Here is a 20,698-nt window from a genome sequence, read left to right on the forward strand (position 1 = left end):
TTTTTTTATTATTATTATTAAAAAAAAAAAGAAATAGAAATGCTAATCTCGAATGGAAAATATATATATATATATATATCATTTCTCTTTAAAAAAATGTGTTCTATGAGATATGCTTAAATGGTATGATTATATTGGATATTTTGTGTTAATAACACTTGCTCAAAAAGTATGAATGTATTGGGGATTTTGCTTAGAAATTGGCATATACAAAATTTTTCACCAACAAAGTAACACCATTGTGAGTGTGTGACTAATTCAGTTGCTCTACATACTTGAGAGAAAAAAACAAGACTTGTTCCCTTCCCTCCTTACTCCCATCTTCTTTCCTTCCTTCCCTTCATGTTTTTTCCTTTTTTTTTTTTTTTTTTTTTTTTTTTTTTTTCAGTTTATTCTTTTAGTTGTTTTCGATAAGTTCAGTTACTCTAGCCATCCTTTTGCTTATGATGTGCTGCCTCTGTTTGCCCTCCACCATGCTCCCTGGTTTATCAATTGCTCATCGGCGCAAAACAGATTCATTTTGTCCACCACGAGCCAGCCAATGCGCTTTGCCTCCCTCACCTCAGTGTTGTAGTGGTTTGCTGGTTTTTTATTGTGTTTTTTTTGTTGTTTTTAGTAAGGGTTTGACTTTTGGGGTGAATGTTTTGGTCATGTCCTTTGCATCAAGGATGATTTGTTTTAGTGTGTGAGTTTTGCTCTTATGGCTAACAAAATAAAAGTTTTGTTAAAAGTTGAGAATATGGGCTAAAATACCTATGTATTAGATTGAGTTTATTTGAGTAAATCTGTTCTATAACTGAAGTTTAAACATGAGTTAGCGGATGTTGAAATCATACATATGACTTGATTGTAAGATTTTTATGTTCGCCTCTATGACATTGTAATCTTATATAACTTTGACTATAATTTATCAAAACTTTATGCTTATGATGTAAAGACTTTATGGAAGATTCCTTCAAAAAAAAAAAAAAAAGCCTACATACTTAAAGCTACAAAATCAAAATTATGAACAATAATATTTTTTTTATAAAAAAAATTAAAAAGAAGAAACATAGAGGAGCATCAAATAATTTGGAATGACAAAAAAACCTACCTTTGTTTTTAACATGTTAATCACATGTCCCACAAATGCTTTGTTTAGGCAATCGAGTTTATGAAGTAAGCTACATACAGTTTTACCATTACACTCATTAGCTATCTCAACCTTTTATCTTCAATATCTTTACCACATGAAAGTCCCTGAATTTTGACCCCATTGGTTATTGCGAGTGTTTATACCCTAAAATTTTCTACGCAAGTTAGGCTCTACTTAACACCATGTCACTATCAGTATCAATTTTTAGGCTCTACAAAATCAGCTCACTACTAACCCAATCGCTAAAATCAAAGTCGGCTGATAGATGATTTATGCCTAAATAATCATCTTCTTTATTAGTAATAATTTAGTATCCACTTCATCATTATCACACTATGCATGGGTGACATCTCCTGGAAGAATAGGTGTATACTTAGATTACATTCCCCCAGTGAGATTGTGACCTAATCCGCACATTTTTAATGTAAATATAAACCTTAGATGCACAATTAAAAAAAAAAAAAAAGTCACTCATATACACTCCTTAAAATCCTCTAGGCATCAACCCATATCACCTCCCCTAGGCCGTACCTTATCTCACTTCGACCCTCTAACCTTGATGACATTGATAGCCCACTCATACAAAACTCTTTAAAATCAAAATAAATGAGTAATTCTATTAATTCTAACTTTTAAAATTACCATTTGATCAAAATTAAATAATGATCAATCACAAGTTCAATGGTGATTTTAAGAGCAACATTATCTTTGAAGGAATATAAGAGTGACACAAGAAAATCTTATAACATTATTCACATAAATCAAGATAGCTGTTTGTTATAGGAGTCGAAGGATATTTAACCCTAAGAAATAATTACCCGTGGAGAGACCTACATACCGTGACAATACAAAAATCGATGTGATTGAGTTTGGATGGAGAGAAATCTAATAATAGTATTTATGTCGTTGACACATATGCCTTTATACCAATCTTAATATTTCTCTTAATTAACAAAAGAATGGTTAACAAGGCATTAAGCAACAATCAGATAAACTCCAACGCAATTTCTCACACCAAACAATGGAAAATAGAGAGAGCTTTTTCTGAAGAAAAAAAATTCCATCAAAGCAAACAGAGCCTAAATGTAAAACAACAGTACTGAAAGGTCACTGTGCCCTCCTACCAAAGGGTAAGCCAAAGTTGAATTCTGGAAAAACATAACAATAAATGTGCTTAAAGTGCTTCGCGTTCTCACAATCTCATTCAAAACAGAAATATAAAAAAGAAAGATTAAAAGTACAACTCTAACAGTAAGGGTTTTAGTCGAGAATGTGGCAATGCAATCATCACTTCTTCTTTTCTCCAGCTCCACCAGACCTGAAGACAAGTCCCAATAAGCAAAATAAGATACAGCAATTGAAAATCTAAAAACCGACAAATTTCATCCAAACTGGATTGAAAAATTTCTCTCCAACCCGGTTTTTAAAATTGCCATTTGTCCCTTAACGTATGAGAGACGTACATGTTTTTCTAATAGAAATATTAAAAAACACATGGCTGATTTATAGACTTGGCAGAAATTTATGGCCTAACTCTTAGCAATGAAGTCTTGGTTTTGAACACAATAAAGTTATGCTTACGAAAAGAAGAACACACTGAAGTTTTGATAAAGCAAATTTGCAAGAATAGTTTATTAACCTCATCTTGCGGAGAACATTAGACATTTCCTCACGCTTCTTCTTTGCCCTCTTGTGGGTGCCAAGCTTTCTTTTAGCAACTTTGAGCGCACGCTTGTCCTTTCCAACCTTGAGAAGCTCAGTGATCCTCTTCTCATATGGTGCAAACCCAGCAACTTCCCTTATCAAATTCCTCACAAAGTGAACTCTTTTACTAGTTTTCTGCATGTGTAATAATAAACAATCAACAAATTGTGCCATGAAAGAATAAAAACAGAAAATTTAAATAAATTTTTATGACAGAACCCTCAAAGGGGGCACTTCGTGTACCCACACAGAGTGTGACAAATCTCCAACCCGAGGGGCATGGAGCCAAGAAATTGTTTGCACCCAAAGGAATTCAAACCTTAGGGTAGCCAACCCTTGGGGTTGAGAATGATTTAATTGAAACCACATTGCAACCAGGGAAAAATACTTTAATATGCTAAACTCAATACAGTTTTTTTGCTCTAATGATGATTCCCAAATGTAAAACACAGAATCTCCATAAAAGTAAGCTAGCAAATGAATCAACTTACTCCTTTACGATCAGAGGGACGTGGAGCCAATTCTTTCTTGGTGACAACATGGCCTTTGTTTAACCCCACAAAGAGGCCAGTACTTGGCTGTTTTGGAGCCATTACCTGCTTACAAAATCACTGTTCAGTTAACCTTCATCTACACAAACAGATTTCATTAATAATCGAATCAGCCCATCTTTGTTCGGAATTTATGACACTCATTTCTATGGGTTAATAATATATTCTTAAACTATGACACCCAGCATGCAGATTCAAACATTTACAACACATGGTAAGAATAAAATCACTTGAAAACAAAATCAAAGAGAATTTCTAATTAACAAAACCGAGTTGGGTTTCAAAACTAGCACATGTATTCTTTACTTCAACATAGATCTGACATCCAAAAACCCAAAAAAAAAAAAAAAAAAGAAGGAAAGGAAAGGAAAGATAATGCCTTAAAATTCACAGATGAGGAAATTGAAATCAAAATTCTAGAGTCAGATTTCGTACAAGGAGCAAAGATCTGTAAAGAACTCACCGAACAAAAGGTCTCTGAGCTCAGCGGAGGGTGTGGGGCGCGAAACCTAATGGCTAGTGTTTTCGCAGCGGAGCCGAACTAGGGTTTTGTAGGGTTTGTGTGCGTTTTGGCTTGGGTGATCCGACGGGAAAGATTCGTTTTCGAGATGACGGTGGATCTTAGCCGTCGATTGGAGGGTTTTAAAGAATGATGTTAGAGTCACTGGGCTGTTTTGTTTTCAGTCATCTAAAATTGGCCTAATGGGCAATTTGTCTTTAGTTGGGCCTGCATTAAAAAAAAAAAAAAAAGAGTTTACGTTTTAACCCTCGCCTCTCTCTCTCTAATTCTTGCGCCTCTGTCCATCGTCTCTTTTTATCGATCTGTCACTCTCCCTCTCGTTTTTGCACGCACGCGGCACGCCCCTCCCTCTCTTTTGCAGCAAAAAAAGAAGCTCAGGTCTGATTTACAAATTCCTGTTTTCTGAAAATAAATCAAAATTTGCAACTTTTAGATTTCATTATGTTTTCTCATTGCTGAACATCTTGGAGAAGCAGAAACACGATGAACCAAAGTAGTTGTGATTTTTGTATAATTCTTTATGCAACTGTAGGATTGTAGTGTAGTTGGCTCTATCATCTCTCTCTTTTATTTATTTTTATTTTTTTCCTGTACTGTTTTCTTCGAGTATGGCATTATGCTACTACTTTTGACTAATTCCAGGATTTTTCGTTGCTAATAGTTGTTTATGGTCTTGCTCCGTCTCCTTTTAAATAAATTATTCCTGGGAAGATAGAGGAATTGTTTTTCAATACTAATGTTTTGATGTTTTGTCAAGTTTTCATTTATTTCGTTTTAGGGCCTTACTGAATATAATATGAGTTTCTGATCATGAACTTAGTCTTGCTTACATTTAAGATAGAAGTTAGAATCTTTTGGCATTTGACTGATGGGAATTTGTGAATAAGTTTTACTTTTTAGGTTGATTTTTTAGTTGTTTTGTATTAATATTTTATGTTGGAAATGAAATTTGTTATTTATAGGTTAATATGATTATATGAAACTTTATAAAAAATATTTGGTAATTTTTTGTACGAGCCAAACTTTGGACCATTGTCAAAGTTGCAAACAGACAGTAGAAAATAACTATTTTTCCCGAAAAATATTTTCAGCTAGCAGCATTTTCCGAGAAAAATATTTCCAGCCTCATTGTTGTAGAATTGTTCTCATTAAACCCCAACCCCTTTTTAGCTTTCACTGCAATGGCCAATGAGCAGAGTAGTGCTGTGAACGGAGACACTATGGAAAAGCAAAAAGGCATCCAAATCTCCGTGCTTGATGATGATGATGAAGAACAAAATGAACAACAGCAAGAAGAATATGCTACGGATGAATTTGATGATGATGATGAGGAGGAAGAAAAAGAATTTGTGACTTTAGGTTTTGTGGAAAAGCCCAAGACTCGCTGGTCACTTCTCCGTCAATTGTTTCCTAGCAAGGCTGGAGGCGTACCGGTACTTATAAGTGTTTCATTCTATAGGAAATTAAAATAGAAAAGATGTTTCTTCGGTGAAAAATATGTTTTAGGTTATTTCTAGATATCATTTTTGAGCTGTAAATGTGATATATTTTTGCGATTGTAGGCCTGGTTAGATCCGATGAATTTGCCATCAGGAAAATCTTGCGTTTGTGATATATGTGGAGAACCTTTGCAGTTCTTGCTTCAGGTAAAGCTCTTTTGAATTCGATGACCACAACTTCTTTAACTAATTTGGTGGAGGAACGAGGAATTTTATGAGATTTTGTGTTGGTTTAAATTATGATTCACTATTCATAAAAAAACCGATTCATTGGATTCATGTGTTCATGACTTTGTAAAGTCTATAGCATTTTGAGCTCCTTGTCTGTTTCTTTTCTCTTTTTTTTTTGTTGTGTTTTTTTTTCCTCTTATATGTAAAACTTTGTTGGCCCATATACACATTTTATTTTATAAGCCATTATTAGCGTATATTAATGATAATAAGTGTGTTGAAGTTATCAGATCATCTAATCTTGATATGTTAAGCTCATCATATTATTGGTCAATAAGAGAAGTTGTTTCCTAATTAAAATCCTAAATTGATGCTAAGTGGAGTTATAACTGAATAAGAAAATCGTTCTTCTCTCTACCCGTTAATGTACACAATTTTCATCCTTATTGTGTAACTAAAGATTGAGGGTCAAGTGAAAGAAATCATTTTGCGGCATTTTAGATCAGTTTTTTTCGAGGTTTGTAATAATGAATTCAATTGTATTGTTTTATGTATATTTAATTTCCACATTATTGTTTTGTGAAAGTATGATAGTTTTAATCTTGAGAAAGAAAGACTCTGTTCAATGATTCGATAAAGTTTAATTTACATTATAAGCATGTAGGTATATGAACAAATTCTTCATGTGCCAATCGGGTTGTTGAGTACAGTAGTTGATGATAGTTACCTCTAACTGCGGACTTTCTAGGTGTATGCACCGATCGAGAAAGAATATGCATTTCATCGAACATTGTTTGTCTTCATGTGTTTATCAATGAGCTGTCTTCGTCGGGATCAACACGAGCAATGGAAACGCCATCCAGAGAAGCCTTCTAGAAGGTATTTTCCATTATTCCTTTCATTTGTATTAACTACAAAACAATGTCATTTTCTAGTTGAAATTAAAGTTTTAACTCATAAGAAAATTACATTTTCTCATTCCTTACACTTACATTGCCTTTCTGATTATGTTATGGTCTCTGAAGTGTGAAGGTTTTTCGTTGCCAATTGCCTCACTTTAATCATTTCTACCCAAGTGAGCCCCCAAGACACGATGGGACTGACAAACCCTCTGGAGCTGGAGGTAGTTTCAAAGTTTTCTTTCATTGCCTGTTGATTGATTGTGCTTATGACAAATATTGTTCTGGTCAGCCCTGCAGAACTTCTATCTCTGTTTCTTGGGCTGGCTGCATCAATTTTTTTTGTCATATATGCCTTAGTATAAAATTTAAATTTTCAGGTTTATGTTCTAAAAACATACTGACTAAAATTGCGTTTGGATCCTGGGTTAAGAGTGGGTGAATTTGGCACATGTTGTGTTAAGTCTCCAAATCAAAATTTTTGTAAAGAGTTCTAACTTCCAATGACGTCTTTTAGATTATGATGAAACATACAAGTCTAGCCATATATTTTGGTTGAATATAACATCTTGGAGGCGCTTCAAAAATCTATATGCCTGGGGCCTAGAAATTCAAATCTCATATTTCCATCTGCACATCCAAATGCAACATAATAGGCTTCAATGTTGGCTCTTTGTCAAGGCAGCTCTCCTTTTTTCTGGTCCATTCATGCCAATTTTCTTATGGGATTTGTATCTACTAAAAAAAAATGAAAGAATTAAACTTTAAGTGAAAATAAGGATATATCTTTCTTGGAGGCTATTGCTGATAGTTTTCTCAATGTATTTGATTGTATTTATAATCTTTTCCGATTAACATTATAGTTTGCAGATTCTTATGATTTAAGTGTGTGTTTTAGGTTTTAGAACTGTAATTTGTAGAAGAATATTTCCTGTGTTAAAGGACGATTTGTATTAATGAACTAATAGAAGGTAGCTTGGTTTATGCTTGCTAGTAAACAGGTATTCTAAATACCAATATTATATATTAAGCAGATTGGTTTATACGAAACCAAGAAGATTGCAGTTCTGGGGCCACAGTTTTGCAAGGGCCTTAAATTTTCCTCCTAGGAGGGCATCCACATCTCCAAATTATGTTTTATGTCCTTAACTCTCATATTTACTATTTTTTTAACTTGGTTACACCTTTTGCGTTTTTCAATGATATCTCATTTAGTTATAAAAATAAAAAAGAAATGAAAAATTGTTGTATATGGGATTTTGTTATATTACGTTAATGCGCTTTCAAAAGCTCTCTTGATGGTCTTTGATGTTTGCTTGTGTTAGCTGCACTTTGTAGTTGGTGTGGTACTTGGAAAGGAGATAAACTCTGTAGTAGCTGCAGGACTGCTCGTTATTGCTCAGAGAAACACCAGGTAATTGTCTTCTGCGTTATTTTGCCTTCATACCAATGAGCGAGGAGATGACAAAATAGAGAGAAAAATAGAAGACAAATGTTATTCTATTTTGTAAATGATAAGATAACAAAATAGAGAGAAGAAAAAAATAGAAGATATTTATTTTATTCTTTTGTTGATTATGTGACATACCATCTTAGGCTTGAGTATGCCGCATGAACTCTAATTGATGGAAGGAAGACATTGCGACATTATAAATATTTGAAGGACTAAATTGGAACTTTTCAAATTGGAAACTGTTGTATATTTTACGGAACAAAATAGTAGTTTGGCCCAAAAAAAAAGTATTTCCTTAACATCCGCCCCTAAAATTTCAAGTCGTCCTATATTTACAGGTCATGCATTGGCGCTCTGGTCATAAGATTGATTGTCAACGGATGATTATTTCTTCCGACTGCCCCAACAAAAATGGAGCTACTTCAGCAAATTTACAAAAAGGCCAGTACAGGATATGGTTTCTAGGATTATTTGGCTGGAAATTACAGAGTCTTGAGATTAATTTATATGTTATACTTGCTGTTGGATTATAGAAAAGTCATTACATCTTAGATGACATTAACATGGTGACGACTTATGAGTTAGAGTCTAGCCTGCAACTGTTGGCATGATACTTTTTGTGTTGTCTGAGAATTGTATTTGCCATGTATATGTACACTTAGAAAATGTTCATTGATATGAGCTCTATCATCAGTGGTATTGTCCTTGTTTAGATTTGGATTTTAGAATTTTACATCTAAAAGATTTTGCATTTGTACACAGCTGTGAGCAACACTCTATGGGCAGAATATGAGATGATAATTGAGAATGAAACTGAATTCAGCACAGAAATGGTCGAGAATAATGCATGTACTAATTCATTGATCTCCAAGGAAAAAATTGATGATACAATGATGTCACATATCAATATTGAGGTATTTATTGTTTGTGCTGTTGTAGTAAAAAATAATGTTTACTTGCTTAAGTCTATTACATGCTTATTTTTCCATGTCTGTGAACAGGGTGATGAAGACAAAAAAAGTTGGGCCTCTTTCCAGGAGTGCATAGCCAAGGCCCCTGAACAAGTATTGAGGTAATTGATATTTCCAATTGAGGATACAGAAGAAGAGAAGAAAGACCTTGAGTATTTATTTTCAGGGGACCTTAATCAGCCCATATCATGTCTGTGGCCTTCATATGGAGAATGGCAAAATGAAAGCAAGGAGGCCTTAAGGTTAACTGTTTGTGGGGCTTCCTTATTTTCCAAAAAAATGATAAAAGTCTTATTAAGTTTCTGCAACACATATAAACTTTACTAGGAAGACAAGCAAATTAGTGTAGAAGTTAAAAAAATGAAAAACTTCTAATTGCCACTCATTTTAATATGGTATCCTAAAATTCAAGCAAATTCATGTTATATAAAGAATTTGCTGCTGTGTACATGCTACTTCTGTGTCATCTATCAATATCTTTCTTCAAATGTTTACATGAGTAATCTGATAGAGGTTCCAGTTGGAATTACCCTATCCTTAATCGCAGCCTAAGTCACATAAACTAGGCATAATATTTTTTTTTTATCTTGGTACAAATTTTGTATAGGAATTTATAGCAATTTGGCTTGTCAAGTCATTTATCCCTGCAGTTTTTTAATCAAATGCACTTATATCTTTCTTCCTTTTTATCCTGCAATGATGGATAAATCTGTGTCTTTGTTTCAAAATATCAGGTATTGCAGGGATGGTAGCGCTAAACCCTTATGGCCCATGTCAAGTGGCCGGCCATCAAAAGCTGATATTCCAAAATGCAAGTACTGTGGTGGCCCGCTGTGTTTTGAGTTTCAGGTATGAACAAATATGCCTTTATAAGTTATCCATATTCATGGTGCTATCTTCTACTCAGCCAAATAGCTGAGATAGCCAAGTGTGTTCTGTGTACTTTCTTTATGGTTTTGGGTTGGGAGAGAGTTTTTCTGTCCCTTTTGTGAGGATGGCTTCTTGGTAGAAAGAAGCTTGTTTGGTTTGTATTTTAGGGATTAGGGATTAGGCACCCTGAAAAAAAGCTTATAAAATTTCTGCATTTTATGTTGGTAATTAGTTAACTTAAAACCTTTTGTTGATGTCTTCATTATGTTGATGATTTCAGATCTTACCTCAGTTGCTGTATTACTTTAGTGTGAAGGACGAAGTTGACTCTCTTGATTGGGGGACTATTGTTGCATATACTTGCGAAGCCTCTTGTGAGGGGAATGTTTCTTACAAAGAGGAATACGCTTGGGTTCAACATGCTACTCTACCTTGATAGTTATTTATCTTTTTACTGATTTCCTATATTTCTTTTTCTAGATATTAGCTTATGTTCTTTAACTGAAAAGTTGAGAAAGAAAAGAATTTACTTATTTTACTGTCTATTTAAGCGATAAGACAGTAATTTAAATCTGCCATGGAATTATGTTCTATAAAATGAAATTTTGCCACAAAAAAAAGGTGAGTAGATGTTTCATGTTGATTCTCCTCAGTCATTTGGTGTGCTGATGTTTAATTTTTTGTTTGTAGACCGTGTTGAATCATAGAAGGGACTTCTCTGACCTCAACCATTGTAATAAATCTTTGGCTTATTCATTTAAATTCTTTATTTCTTCCAAATGCAGAATGTCTTTTATCATTTTCTCCTCCTTTTTTGCTGGTAAGTAGAATTGGTGTTATATGTTTATGGAGCTATATATCCAAGAGTGGTGTAAGGAGCACTATTTTTCTTGTTTTCTTTCTCTTGCATATTGAAAAGAAGATTAGATTGCATTTTTATTGTATGCAATCCTTAGATCTATCTTTATTGATTAATAATAGCATGGCAAGTGAAGAGAAGATGATGAGAAATGCATGATGATTAATGTAAGTTTCTTCAATTGTCAAATTGAAGCTCCATACTTGGCAAGGCAGCCTACCATAAAATTCGCTTCTCTATTGTAAATCATTTGGATATTAGGGCAGAGGTAAGCAGGACTAAACTGAGAGTTGCCCCGCCAAAGTTATGGTTATTTACTTCGGTTAGCTCTGGGATCAGCACTCCCCTCTCTTATTCATTGCCCCAATTCTCTGAAATTCGGACAGAAATTCTAGGGATATGAGAAAAAATAGCCTAAGATGTGAATCCGACTTATGAAGGCAACACTATCAGTATTAAGCTTGAAGCACCACAATAAAGGAGAAGTTCTCAAAATAAAATAATAATAAAAAAAATAAAAATAAAAAACCAGTGGATGTGGGTCACCAATTTTTATTTTGTATTATTTTTTTCTCTTCAATTGAAAGTTGATGAGAACCAAGTGTACTTTTTCAAAAAGAATTTTGTGTTGCCAAAATGGTAAAAAGAACAAATGAATGTAAATACACCTTTTTACAACAAGCTCCGCATCCAACACTAAAAAAGAGAAGTAATGTTATACATATCTAATGGTGATTTTAAAAAAATACATTATTTTTCATTTTCCATTCTTCTTTATCTATTTCTTAAACCAAAGTTGTCACCCAGCTAGTTTGGTTGGGGATTTCCTCTCTCCTCTCCATAATGAAGAGGAAAATTTCTATGGAGGCTTTTTGAAACCGAGAGGTCTGTTTGATTTTGAGTCTAACTACAGGTGCCAAAATTGCATTTAACCCTAGAAAAAAAAAAACCAAAAAGAAAAGAAAAGAAAAAGAAAATGTTTATAAAGAATGAATGATCTGGTCTTCAATCGCACTACTGCATGGATGACAAAATCCTCATCTAATGTAGAACAGATTCTATCATCACTAAGATCTTTATAGAGATTTTGATATTGATGACAACAAAAAAAATCACTTAGCACCGACCCCGGCCTTCTCTCTTCACCGGTTTTTAGTACCACATCAGAAAGTACATTTAAGAGTGCGAGAAAGAGAGTGAATGTCATATTTCTCCTTTTAAAAAGGAAAAAGAGTTGTAGTAAATTCTTGTAAATGGGCATTTATGTAAAAGACTTCAATTTTTATTTTATTTTTTAATAAAAGATTTCTATTTAGTTAGGAAAAGCTTTTAATTCATAAAGCTTAAAATGACCATTTTTTAATTTCTTGATTTCTTTGATTTCTTGTTTTCTAAATTCATAAATTGATTTATGAAGGTGTTCTAATCTTTTCAGATCTGATTGTAATAAGTGAAAGAAAAGTAGATGAAGTTTTCTTAATTAATGGCCGAATGCATATAGACGAGAGATTCTGTCCTTGACAGAAACTCGGAGAAGCATGGACTGTACCAGCTGGAGGCAAGGCAATTCCCATAAACAGTTTTTTAATGTCATCGTCGACCTCAATCTTTTTCCAATGCTTGTTAACTGGATAAACAATCAATGTCTTCATAGGCTGACTTTCAAGCTCTAAAGAAGAATAAGTTCATATTCTCACTTTGTACATATTATACATAAGTGATGCATTACAACTACCATTATATTACAGTAGTTGAAAAGAATGATGATTTCCACTTGTAAGGTGAACAAAATTTCATAAAAGATTTTTCAACCTCTTGTCTCTCTATTGTCTCTTGAGATCTTGTAAACGTATTAATATATATTAAATGACTGGTTCAATTTTACTTAAAACACCAGTTTATTCACTAAAAAATATGGGTTCAAGTCATATACCACAATTTTAAAACCCTTTCTCCGAAAGTTTTAGACCTTTAGCTTTTATTAAAGATTTTTATATATATATATATATATATACGGGTCAATTTTAATCAAACTTATTTAATTAAATAGTCAAATCTTTTAACTATAATTAGCTAATTTTAATGGATATATAAATTGTGTAAAAAATTAGCGGCATATTGTCAAAAGAATAATAAAAAAAAAAATTGTAACCCAAATGATAAAAAAAAACGTGTTTACGCTTGGTGAACCCTAGCCGCGCCGGACATTAAAAAGAAAGGTGAAGTCGTCTCATCAGCCTCTCGTCTCAGCCACAGATTTTGTTCCTTGGTGTTCTCCATTTTCGAGTAGCTGCTACGTTGATGATGTAATGGTTTTTATGCAATTCTGTTTTTCACATGAATCGACTTACTTTTTTCAAATTCAATTGCATTTATCTTTTTCTTGTTCCTGTTTCCGTCACTTGGGCAGCTAGCGTCGGCTGATGTAAAGCGGAGTTGTTTGGCCTCCAAGAAACCCCGCTTTCCCACTGGCTTTCCCTCTCCTCCGTCAAAACTTACCCAAGTCTCCCCGTACACTTTGCGTATCGTTTCTGAGCCAGAGGTACAAACTTTCTTCTTTTTTGCTTGTTTAAGTTATTTGATCGGTTTTTACGTTTAGGACTCTGACCCGCGCTCGCCCGAGAACTATTATGTGTGTACTTGTTCTTTTGTTGTTGATAGAATGGAAGGAAATTTTGATTTTGGGCTTGAATTTGTGCTATTTTCAGTGAATTAAGTTCTATATCTAGTGAATTATTAAGTTTTTAGTACTCTTTGGTGTAAGGTAGATTGGAATCCGGATGATTCATTATCATTTTGGGTTTATGAGATATGAAAATCCTTCTACTTCTGAACATTCAAAAAAAAAAAAAAATCCTTATGCTTATTAATCTTTAAATGTTTTGGGCTTTATTGTGTCTTTTTTTCAGTGAATTGAGTTCTATATTTTGGTGATTCTGTTGTAGTTGGTCTTGTACCCCACTGGTTTCTTCTTTATGATACTGAAGAAACAAAGAGAATTTCAAATTTCTGTTCTATTTTTCATCAATTGGTTCATAGGTAAGGAGAGTAAGGAAAAGAAAGAGAGAGAGAACATCATCATAAATTTTGCACTTGGACCAAATAGATTCGTGTGCGTGCTTTCTTTTTTGAGTACTTCCTGCAGTAGTATGTTTGGTTATTGTATTTTGTTCTTTGCAGTTTCTGTCAACGTTGCGACATGGCAGCTGAGGGTGGGAAAAGCTTTGCTAGGAGGGACCGTCTCCTGCAGATTGAGCATGATGTTCGAGAATGGTGGGAGAAAGAAGATATTTTCAGGGCTGAATCTTGTGAAAGACCTCCTGAACCGGGTGAGAAGTTCTTTGGCAACTTCCCCTATCCTTATATGAATGGGTATTTGCATCTTGGACACGCTTTCTCACTTTCAAAGCTAGAATTTGCTGCTGCTTATCATAGACTAAGAGGTGCCAATGTGCTCTTGCCTTTTGGTTTCCATTGCACTGGCATGCCCATCAAGGCCTCAGCTGATAAACTTGCACGTGAAATCCAACAATTTGGGAATCCACCAACATTTCCCCTTGAATTGGATGAGGAAGTACACATCTCACAAGAATCTGAGGATGCAAATGAAGGTGCACCGCCAGATAAATTCAAGGGCAAGAAGTCCAAAGCTGCGTCAAAGTCAAGTGGTCAGGCATTCCAGTGGGAGATTATGCGTAGTTTTGGCCTCTCTGATAGTGAGATATCTAATTTCCAGAATCCACATAATTGGTTGAGCTACTTTCCTCCATTGGCCAAGGAGGACCTTAAAGCTTTTGGCTTGGGTTGTGACTGGAGACGCTCCTTTATCACTACTGACATGAACCCGTTTTACGATTCCTTTGTGAGGTGGCAGATGAGGAAGTTAAAATCCATGGGGAAGATTGTGAAAGATGTCAGATACACCATATATTCTCCCCTAGATGGCCAGCCATGCGCAGATCATGATAGGGCTAGTGGTGAAGGAGTTCAGCCTCAAGAGTACACTCTCATTAAGATGGAGGTGTTGTCGCCTTTTCCCCCTAAACTAGGAGTGCTAGAAGGGAGAAGAGTTTTCTTGGCGGCTGCAACTTTGAGACCAGAGACTATGTATGGGCAAACAAATGCATGGGTATTGCCTGATGGGAAGTACGGGGCATTTGAAATTAATGACACAGAAGTGTTTATTGTCACACAAAGAGCTGCCCTTAACCTTGCATATCAGAACTACTCTAGAATCCCAGAGAAACCTACATGCTTGGTTGAGCTGACTGGTTATGATTTGATTGGCCTCCCATTAAGGTCCCCTCTTTCGTTCAATGAGATCATATATGCTCTTCCCATGTTGACCATCCTGACAGACAAAGGTACCGGCATTGTCACTAGTGTTCCCAGTGATGCTCCTGATGATTACATGGCCTTGCATGATTTAAAATCAAAACCACCTCTTAGGGCAAAGTATGGTGTGAAGGATGAATGGGTATTGCCGTTTGAGATTATTCCCATAATTGACATTCCCGAATTTGGAGATAGGGCTGCAGAAAAAGTTTGCAAGGATCTGAAAATCAAAAGCCAGAATGAAAAGGAGAAGCTTGCAGAAGCCAAGAAGTTGACATACTTAAAGGGGTTTACTGAGGGAACAATGGTTGTTGGTGAGTTTTCAGGGAGAAGAGTCCAGGAAGCAAAGCCATTGATCAGGAGCAAACTTTTAGAGATTGGCCTGGCAATCATGTATAGTGAACCTGAGAAGCGGGTGGTATCAAGGTCTGGTGATGAATGTGTTGTGGCACTTACAGATCAATGGTACATTACATATGGGGAACCAGAATGGCAGAAGTTGGCTGAGGAATGCCTGTCCACCATGAATCTATTTTCTGATGAGACACGACATGGATTTGAGCACACTTTGGGCTGGCTGAATCAGTGGGCTTGCTCGCGATCATTTGGGCTTGGGACGCGAATCCCTTGGGATGAACAATACCTTGTTGAGTCACTGTCTGATTCCACTATCTACATGGCTTATTACACCGTTGCCCACCTGTTACAGAACGGGGACATATATGGGTCTGATACATCTCTCATAAAGCCAGAACAAATGACGGATGAGGTCTGGGATTTTCTTTTCTGTGGTGGGCCATACCCAAAATCATCTGATATTTCTTCATCTATTCTTAATAAGATGAAGCAGGAGTTTGAATATTGGTACCCGTATGATGTTCGAGTCTCTGGTAAGGATCTCATCCAGAATCATCTGACCTTCTCCATCTACAACCACACAGCAATCATGCCCAAGAATCACTGGCCTCGGGGGTTTAGATGCAATGGGCACATCATGCTCAATTCTGAGAAGATGTCCAAGTCTACAGGGAATTTCAGGACCTTGCGCCAGGCAATTGAGGAGTTTTCTGCTGATGCTACACGATTCTCTTTGGCTGATGCTGGTGATGGTGTTGATGATGCAAATTTTGTATTTGAGACTGCTAATGCTGCTATCTTACGACTTACTAAAGAGATTTCATGGATGGAAGAAGTTCTGGCAGCAGAGTCTTCTTTGAGAACAGGTCCCCCATCTACTTATGCTGATCGGGTGTTTGCAAATGAGATAAACATTGCTGTCAAAATGACTGAGCAGCATTACCATAATTACATGTTCCGCGAAGCTCTCAAGACTGGATTTTTTGATCTTCAAGCTGCCAGGGATGAGTACAGGTTCTCATGTGGTGCTGGGGGCATGAACTATGATTTGGTTTGGCGTTTTATGGATGTGCAGACACGGCTTATCACTCCAATCTGTCCTCACTATTCAGAGTATGTTTGGAGGAAGCTTTTGAAGAGGAATGGGTTTGTTCTGAAGGCTGGATGGCCTGTAGCTGATGCTCCAGACCTAACCCTTAAGAGTTCCAACAAGTATTTGCAAGATTCGATTGTTTTGATGAGAAAGCTACTTCAGAAACAAATATTAGGTTCAAGGAAAGCCAATAAGACTGGTGCTCCAGTCACATCACTGACTGAAGACAACAAGCTAACAGGCTTGATATATGTGAATGAACAATTTGATGGATGGAAAGCAGAGTGCTTGATGATATTGCAAAGCAAATTTGACAGGAAGTCTCATACCTTTGCTCCAGATAAGGAGATACTTGAGGCACTGAAGAATAGTTCTGTTGGTCAGGCCAAAGATTTCAAGCAAACCCAAAAGCTGTGTATGCCTTTCTTGAGGTTCAAAAAGGATGAGGCAGTTGCACTTGGAGTCCAGGCTTTGGAGTTGAGGCTACCATTTGGAGAGATTGAGGTCCTCCAGGAGAACTTGGACTTGATTAAGAGACAACTTAGTCTTGAAGAGGTGGAGATTTTGTCTGCAACCGACCCCAATGCTCCTGCTAAAGCTGGTCCTCTTGCATCACTACTAAATCAGAATCCTCCAACCCCTGGAAATCCAACTGCCATATTCTTGAATAGGTAAAACAACTTTCATCCATTTTTGTAATTTCTCTTGATTGACATTTATTTTCTTGGAATTTCTGATCAACTGATATATATATATATATATATATATATATATATATATATATATATGGTTCATACTTAAATATTCATTAATATGGGTCACAATTATGAGAATAACTTTTATAGGGACTTGGCGTAAACCAAGTCTTTTGTGCCCTCCAATAACAATAGGCCACATCAACTTGTAACACCAAGACAATTTAAAACAAAAACACTGGATCACACATTAAATAAACCAAAAGAAAGATAGAAAACCATCGCCCTTTTTCAGCCCCACAAAAGGCTTGGTTTGTGCCAAAACCTTATAGAAGTTATTCTCCACAATTATTCCATTGTTTTCTGATGAGATGAATTTCTTCTGGCTTTATTTTTTTTTTTTTTGCTTTTGTTCTTTAGGCATCCTCTTCTGCCTTGATTGTCTGGTTGAGGATAGAGGAAAAGTAGTTACGGAAGCTGCATCCCTGACAAGGAAGTCATGTTTCAATTTTTACCATCCATATTCTCAGCAATCAGAAAGAAGAGTTTTACTGTCTTCTTTATTTTAAGAAATAGTGGAATCAAAGAATCTGGCAAGTTGACAACATTTAACGGAAAACATCTGTTCTGGCAATTCAGTTTATAAATCTTGATGTGAAATAAAATGTTGCCAGCTTTTAGCTCGTGGTTCCATCTTTATGCTATCTCTATTGTTGCCTTTGTTTTTGACATCTTATCTTTCCATCTAAAGTTTTTCTCAAGTCCTTTTACACTCAGCTGAATGATGTTTGAATTTGTGCCTCTTTGTTTTACTAAAATCCTTAATATGTCTGGGTACCAGATCAGAGACAGAAAAATTGGTTTTTGGGTGATAACTGTAGGACCGAGAGCGTGGTTTTGATTTTCACATGTTGGACAGCTGCATTGTTGTTTTCTCTGTGACCACCCCATGAAATTCGTCAGATGTCAAATCGTTACTCTAATCATCTCTAGTTTGCTAACTGTAATTTTTAGGCAGATGCTCATAATTTACTCATTCTTTCAGATATGATAGTTCTGTCACATGCCTATGAAATTGTACAACATCATCAATGTACTTGGCATCTCATAACATACTCATTGTGTTGTTATCAGATTGCATCTCCTCCCCCTAATATAAGGAGTGGAGGGTGAAGTCATGGGTTCAACTCTGTACGAGTGTCGAGTATTTTTACCTTTAAAAAGAAAGTGAACTTGCTCGTCTTTCATTGTCCTGTTTCTGCCCAATTCTGATAGCAATAGTTACTCATGTTCTTCTTTTTGTGTCAAGTCAATGGTGTCATGAAATTCTTTTCCTCGCTTCTCCTGTGTATTAATAGGTCATAGGAAGCACCGGCAGCAAATTACTTGACCAGGAAGCTGAGGATCTTGCTTTTCGTGTTGCTTTGGGAGAAATTCCAATGACTGTAGACCAAAAGACCCTTACAAGATGCTGTGGTATACGCGGAGTATCTTCAAACGATTTTGGAAAAGGGATGCTATTGATACAAGCAATCACATTCAGTTAGTGAAGAACTTGTCTTGCCGTTCTTCTGATATGAACAGGCCATTTTTTATCTTATTTTTCTGGCTTGGATGAAATATCTATTGATTTTCAGCTTTGCGTTTGTAACACTTGGTTTTCTGAATAATATATTATGCTCCTGCCTTTAATGTTCTATAATTTTATATTTGTTGATTTATTAAAATATATATATATACTTGTCAATCGGAATTCTACCTTTACTAATGTACTTAAGTTTGTCATGGCCGAAGATAATTTTTAGAGAAATGCTAGAATCTAATAAAAATTTTACATTTTGCCCATAAAAGTCCACGTGACAAGATGTCACTTCATTTTTTTTTGTGGAGGAAAAAAGACAAAACAAAAGGAAAATGATGTGGTATCTTACCACATGGATTTTTATGGACAAGATATGGAGTTTTTATTGAGTAATGTTAGGAACTATCTTTTTATTCTCCTAAAGCTGATGTGTCTTTTAAAATTATCATTAAATTTTAGATGAATCATACTTGAATTTTGATCAAATTGTGATTTTGAAAGCCACATTAGCTTTAGGAGAATAAAAAGATGATCCTTAACATTACTCATTTTTATTAAATTCTAGCATATCTCTAATTTTTATATTGATGCTTGAACTTTAGGAAACTTGGGATGCATAAAAGAAGTAACGACAGAAACAGAAAATTCACTCCTGAGATGGTGGAGGTATAACGGTATCAATACAGATAATTCTAGAGAAAATATATTCCCTATTTGGGAGAGAACTTTACTAGATTTAACCCAATGTCCACTTCTTTGTTGAATGTTGAGCCAAGTAGACAAGTGATGTGCCCAAATGGATTAACCATGAAAATAGTTGCAGTTAGCATCACAGACTTAATTATTACATATAATTAGTAATGTGGAGGTTGATCTTTTGTTTTTGGTGTTTTTTTTTTTCTTTTTTAACTTTTTGACCTTTTATTTTTCCATTGAAATAGATAATATATTCCGAAGTAAATTTTAATGGATGCCAAACGCATCACTCAAACAACAATAGCTTTGCTACTAAAACCGCTTCGTTGTTTTCAAATCACAAATGTTGTTTTAAAAGAGAGTACTTCAAAGGTTTGACAACAGCAGCGACAACATATCTTCCTTGGCAATGACAACATATGTTTTTAAGAAAGATAATTGCAATGTCATTCCCAAATTTTTGAATTGAAGCAGTGTTCAACGAGTAATTCTAGAAGTTTCTCTTGTGTCATTCTTGTACTCCTCTAAGAATGATATGACTCTTAAAATCACCATATGATCAAAATCCAATAATGATGCCTAATAATGATGTCACATTATTCTTGAAGGAACATAAGAGGGACTTGTAGCATTACTCGTGTTCAATTCCCCTCAAAAAAAAAAAAAAAAATTTTAAAAAAAAAAAAAAAAAACTATGAGAAAATTGCAATCTACCCCCTTTACAGAATTCCATTGTTTTTTTTTTTTTCTTCAAATTTATAGGAATATTTTTGTCTTAATAAATTTTTTTTTAGTCTCATTTGTGTTTTTGCTAGCCTTGGAAGCAACATTGACATAATTGATAGTTTAGGAAAAACAATAATAATTGTGTTAAAAGTTGAGGGGGGGTATGTAAACTTTTCTCAAGAATATATTTGCCGCAAATATATCTTACCAGCCAAAACAGAAAGATAATAAGCAAATATGTAATTAGAAGATTAACAAGATCTTAGAACAATCTTTAGCAATAACTCGTTTGCAGATCAGATTTTAATCCCCAAGAAGATGAACAGAGTGTAATATTCATTCAAGAGAAAGGGTAAAAATTTATACAGCTTAAAATGGTTAACTGAAATTGTATCATTCATTTTCAGAGTTAAAGGGTCGCGCTAGGTTCAATTGCCTATTAGAAAGAAAAAAAAAACAAACCTAAACCAACTCATCAGTTATAAGTATGTTCAAAACACCTCACTAATTCTAAGCATCTCCTTCATGCAAATACAAGACAATCCAGCTCAACCTATATCGCCAGACCAAAAAGAAAAAACC

At 35.1% G+C, this 20,698-nt stretch overlaps 3 protein-coding genes across 8 annotated transcripts; 2 read left to right on the top strand and 1 right to left on the bottom strand.

The window, feature by feature from the left end:
* Positions 1 to 2,157: 2,157 nt before the first annotated feature.
* Positions 2,158 to 3,961, bottom strand: LOC132189827 (large ribosomal subunit protein eL36x). The gene is made up of 4 exons (XM_059604635.1): positions 3,854 to 3,961; positions 3,331 to 3,435; positions 2,775 to 2,974; positions 2,158 to 2,453 (listed from the first exon to the last, which is right to left on the bottom strand). The coding sequence occupies exons 2-4, from the start codon at positions 3,430 to 3,432 to the stop codon at positions 2,423 to 2,425; spliced, it is 333 nt and encodes a 110-aa protein (XP_059460618.1). The 5' UTR covers positions 3,433 to 3,435; positions 3,854 to 3,961; the 3' UTR covers positions 2,158 to 2,422.
* A 247-nt stretch (positions 3,962 to 4,208) lies between these two features.
* Positions 4,209 to 10,580, top strand: LOC132168219 (zinc finger (MYND type) family protein / programmed cell death 2 C-terminal domain-containing protein). 4 transcript variants are annotated; one of them, XM_059579342.2, is made up of 12 exons: positions 4,209 to 4,288; positions 5,081 to 5,343; positions 5,473 to 5,556; positions 6,329 to 6,459; positions 6,606 to 6,703; positions 7,805 to 7,893; positions 8,271 to 8,373; positions 8,695 to 8,846; positions 8,934 to 9,004; positions 9,638 to 9,752; positions 10,054 to 10,211; positions 10,464 to 10,580. In XM_059579342.2, exons 2-11 carry the CDS (start codon positions 5,092 to 5,094, stop codon positions 10,207 to 10,209), a joined length of 1,251 nt encoding a protein of 416 aa, XP_059435325.2. In that variant the 5' UTR covers positions 4,209 to 4,288; positions 5,081 to 5,091; the 3' UTR covers positions 10,210 to 10,211; positions 10,464 to 10,580. The 4 variants fall into 4 exon arrangements, with proteins under 4 accessions (XP_059435325.2, XP_059435324.2, XP_088369009.1 ...); XM_059579341.2 differs by having other exon boundaries at positions 10,054 to 10,580; XM_088512883.1 differs by having other exon boundaries at positions 5,107 to 5,343; positions 10,054 to 10,580.
* A 2,208-nt stretch (positions 10,581 to 12,788) lies between these two features.
* Positions 12,789 to 18,821, top strand: LOC132175796 (leucine--tRNA ligase, cytoplasmic). 3 transcript variants are annotated; one of them, XM_059587853.2, is made up of 4 exons: positions 12,789 to 12,938; positions 13,043 to 13,174; positions 13,813 to 17,088; positions 17,533 to 18,555. In XM_059587853.2, the coding sequence occupies exons 3-4, from the start codon at positions 13,832 to 13,834 to the stop codon at positions 17,549 to 17,551; spliced, it is 3,276 nt and encodes a 1,091-aa protein (XP_059443836.1). In that variant the 5' UTR covers positions 12,789 to 12,938; positions 13,043 to 13,174; positions 13,813 to 13,831; the 3' UTR covers positions 17,552 to 18,555. The 3 variants fall into 3 exon arrangements, with proteins under 3 accessions (XP_059443836.1, XP_088369079.1, XP_059443844.1); XM_059587861.2 differs by having other exon boundaries at positions 12,790 to 12,938; positions 18,471 to 18,821; XM_088512953.1 differs by lacking the exon at positions 17,533 to 18,555 and having other exon boundaries at positions 13,813 to 17,092.
* The last annotated feature ends 1,877 nt before the right edge of the window (positions 18,822 to 20,698 follow it).

This window comes from Corylus avellana, chromosome 2 (assembly GCF_965113065.1).
Source record: "Corylus avellana chromosome 2, dhCorAvel1.hap1.2, whole genome shotgun sequence".
Lineage (NCBI taxonomy): Eukaryota > Viridiplantae > Streptophyta > Magnoliopsida > Fagales > Betulaceae > Corylus > Corylus avellana.

Coding starts and splice junctions, on each gene's coding strand:
- LOC132189827 (XM_059604635.1), bottom strand. CDS start 3,432: ATGGCTCCAAAACAGCCAAGTACTGGCCTCTTTGTGGGGTTAAACAAA. Junction 2,975..3,330: donor GTCCCTCTGATCGTAAAGGA/GTAAGTTGATTC, acceptor TTACACATGCAG/AAAACTAGTAAAAGAGTTCA. Junction 2,454..2,774: donor AATGTTCTCCGCAAGATGAG/GTTAATAAACTA, acceptor ACTTGTCTTCAG/GTCTGGTGGAGCTGGAGAAA.
- LOC132168219 (XM_059579341.2), top strand. CDS start 5,092: ATGGCCAATGAGCAGAGTAGTGCTGTGAACGGAGACACTATGGAAAAG. Junction 7,894..8,270: donor ATTGCTCAGAGAAACACCAG/GTAATTGTCTTC, acceptor CTATATTTACAG/GTCATGCATTGGCGCTCTGG. Junction 9,005..9,637: donor GCCCCTGAACAAGTATTGAG/GTAATTGATATT, acceptor TCAAAATATCAG/GTATTGCAGGGATGGTAGCG.
- LOC132175796 (XM_059587853.2), top strand. CDS start 13,832: ATGGCAGCTGAGGGTGGGAAAAGCTTTGCTAGGAGGGACCGTCTCCTG.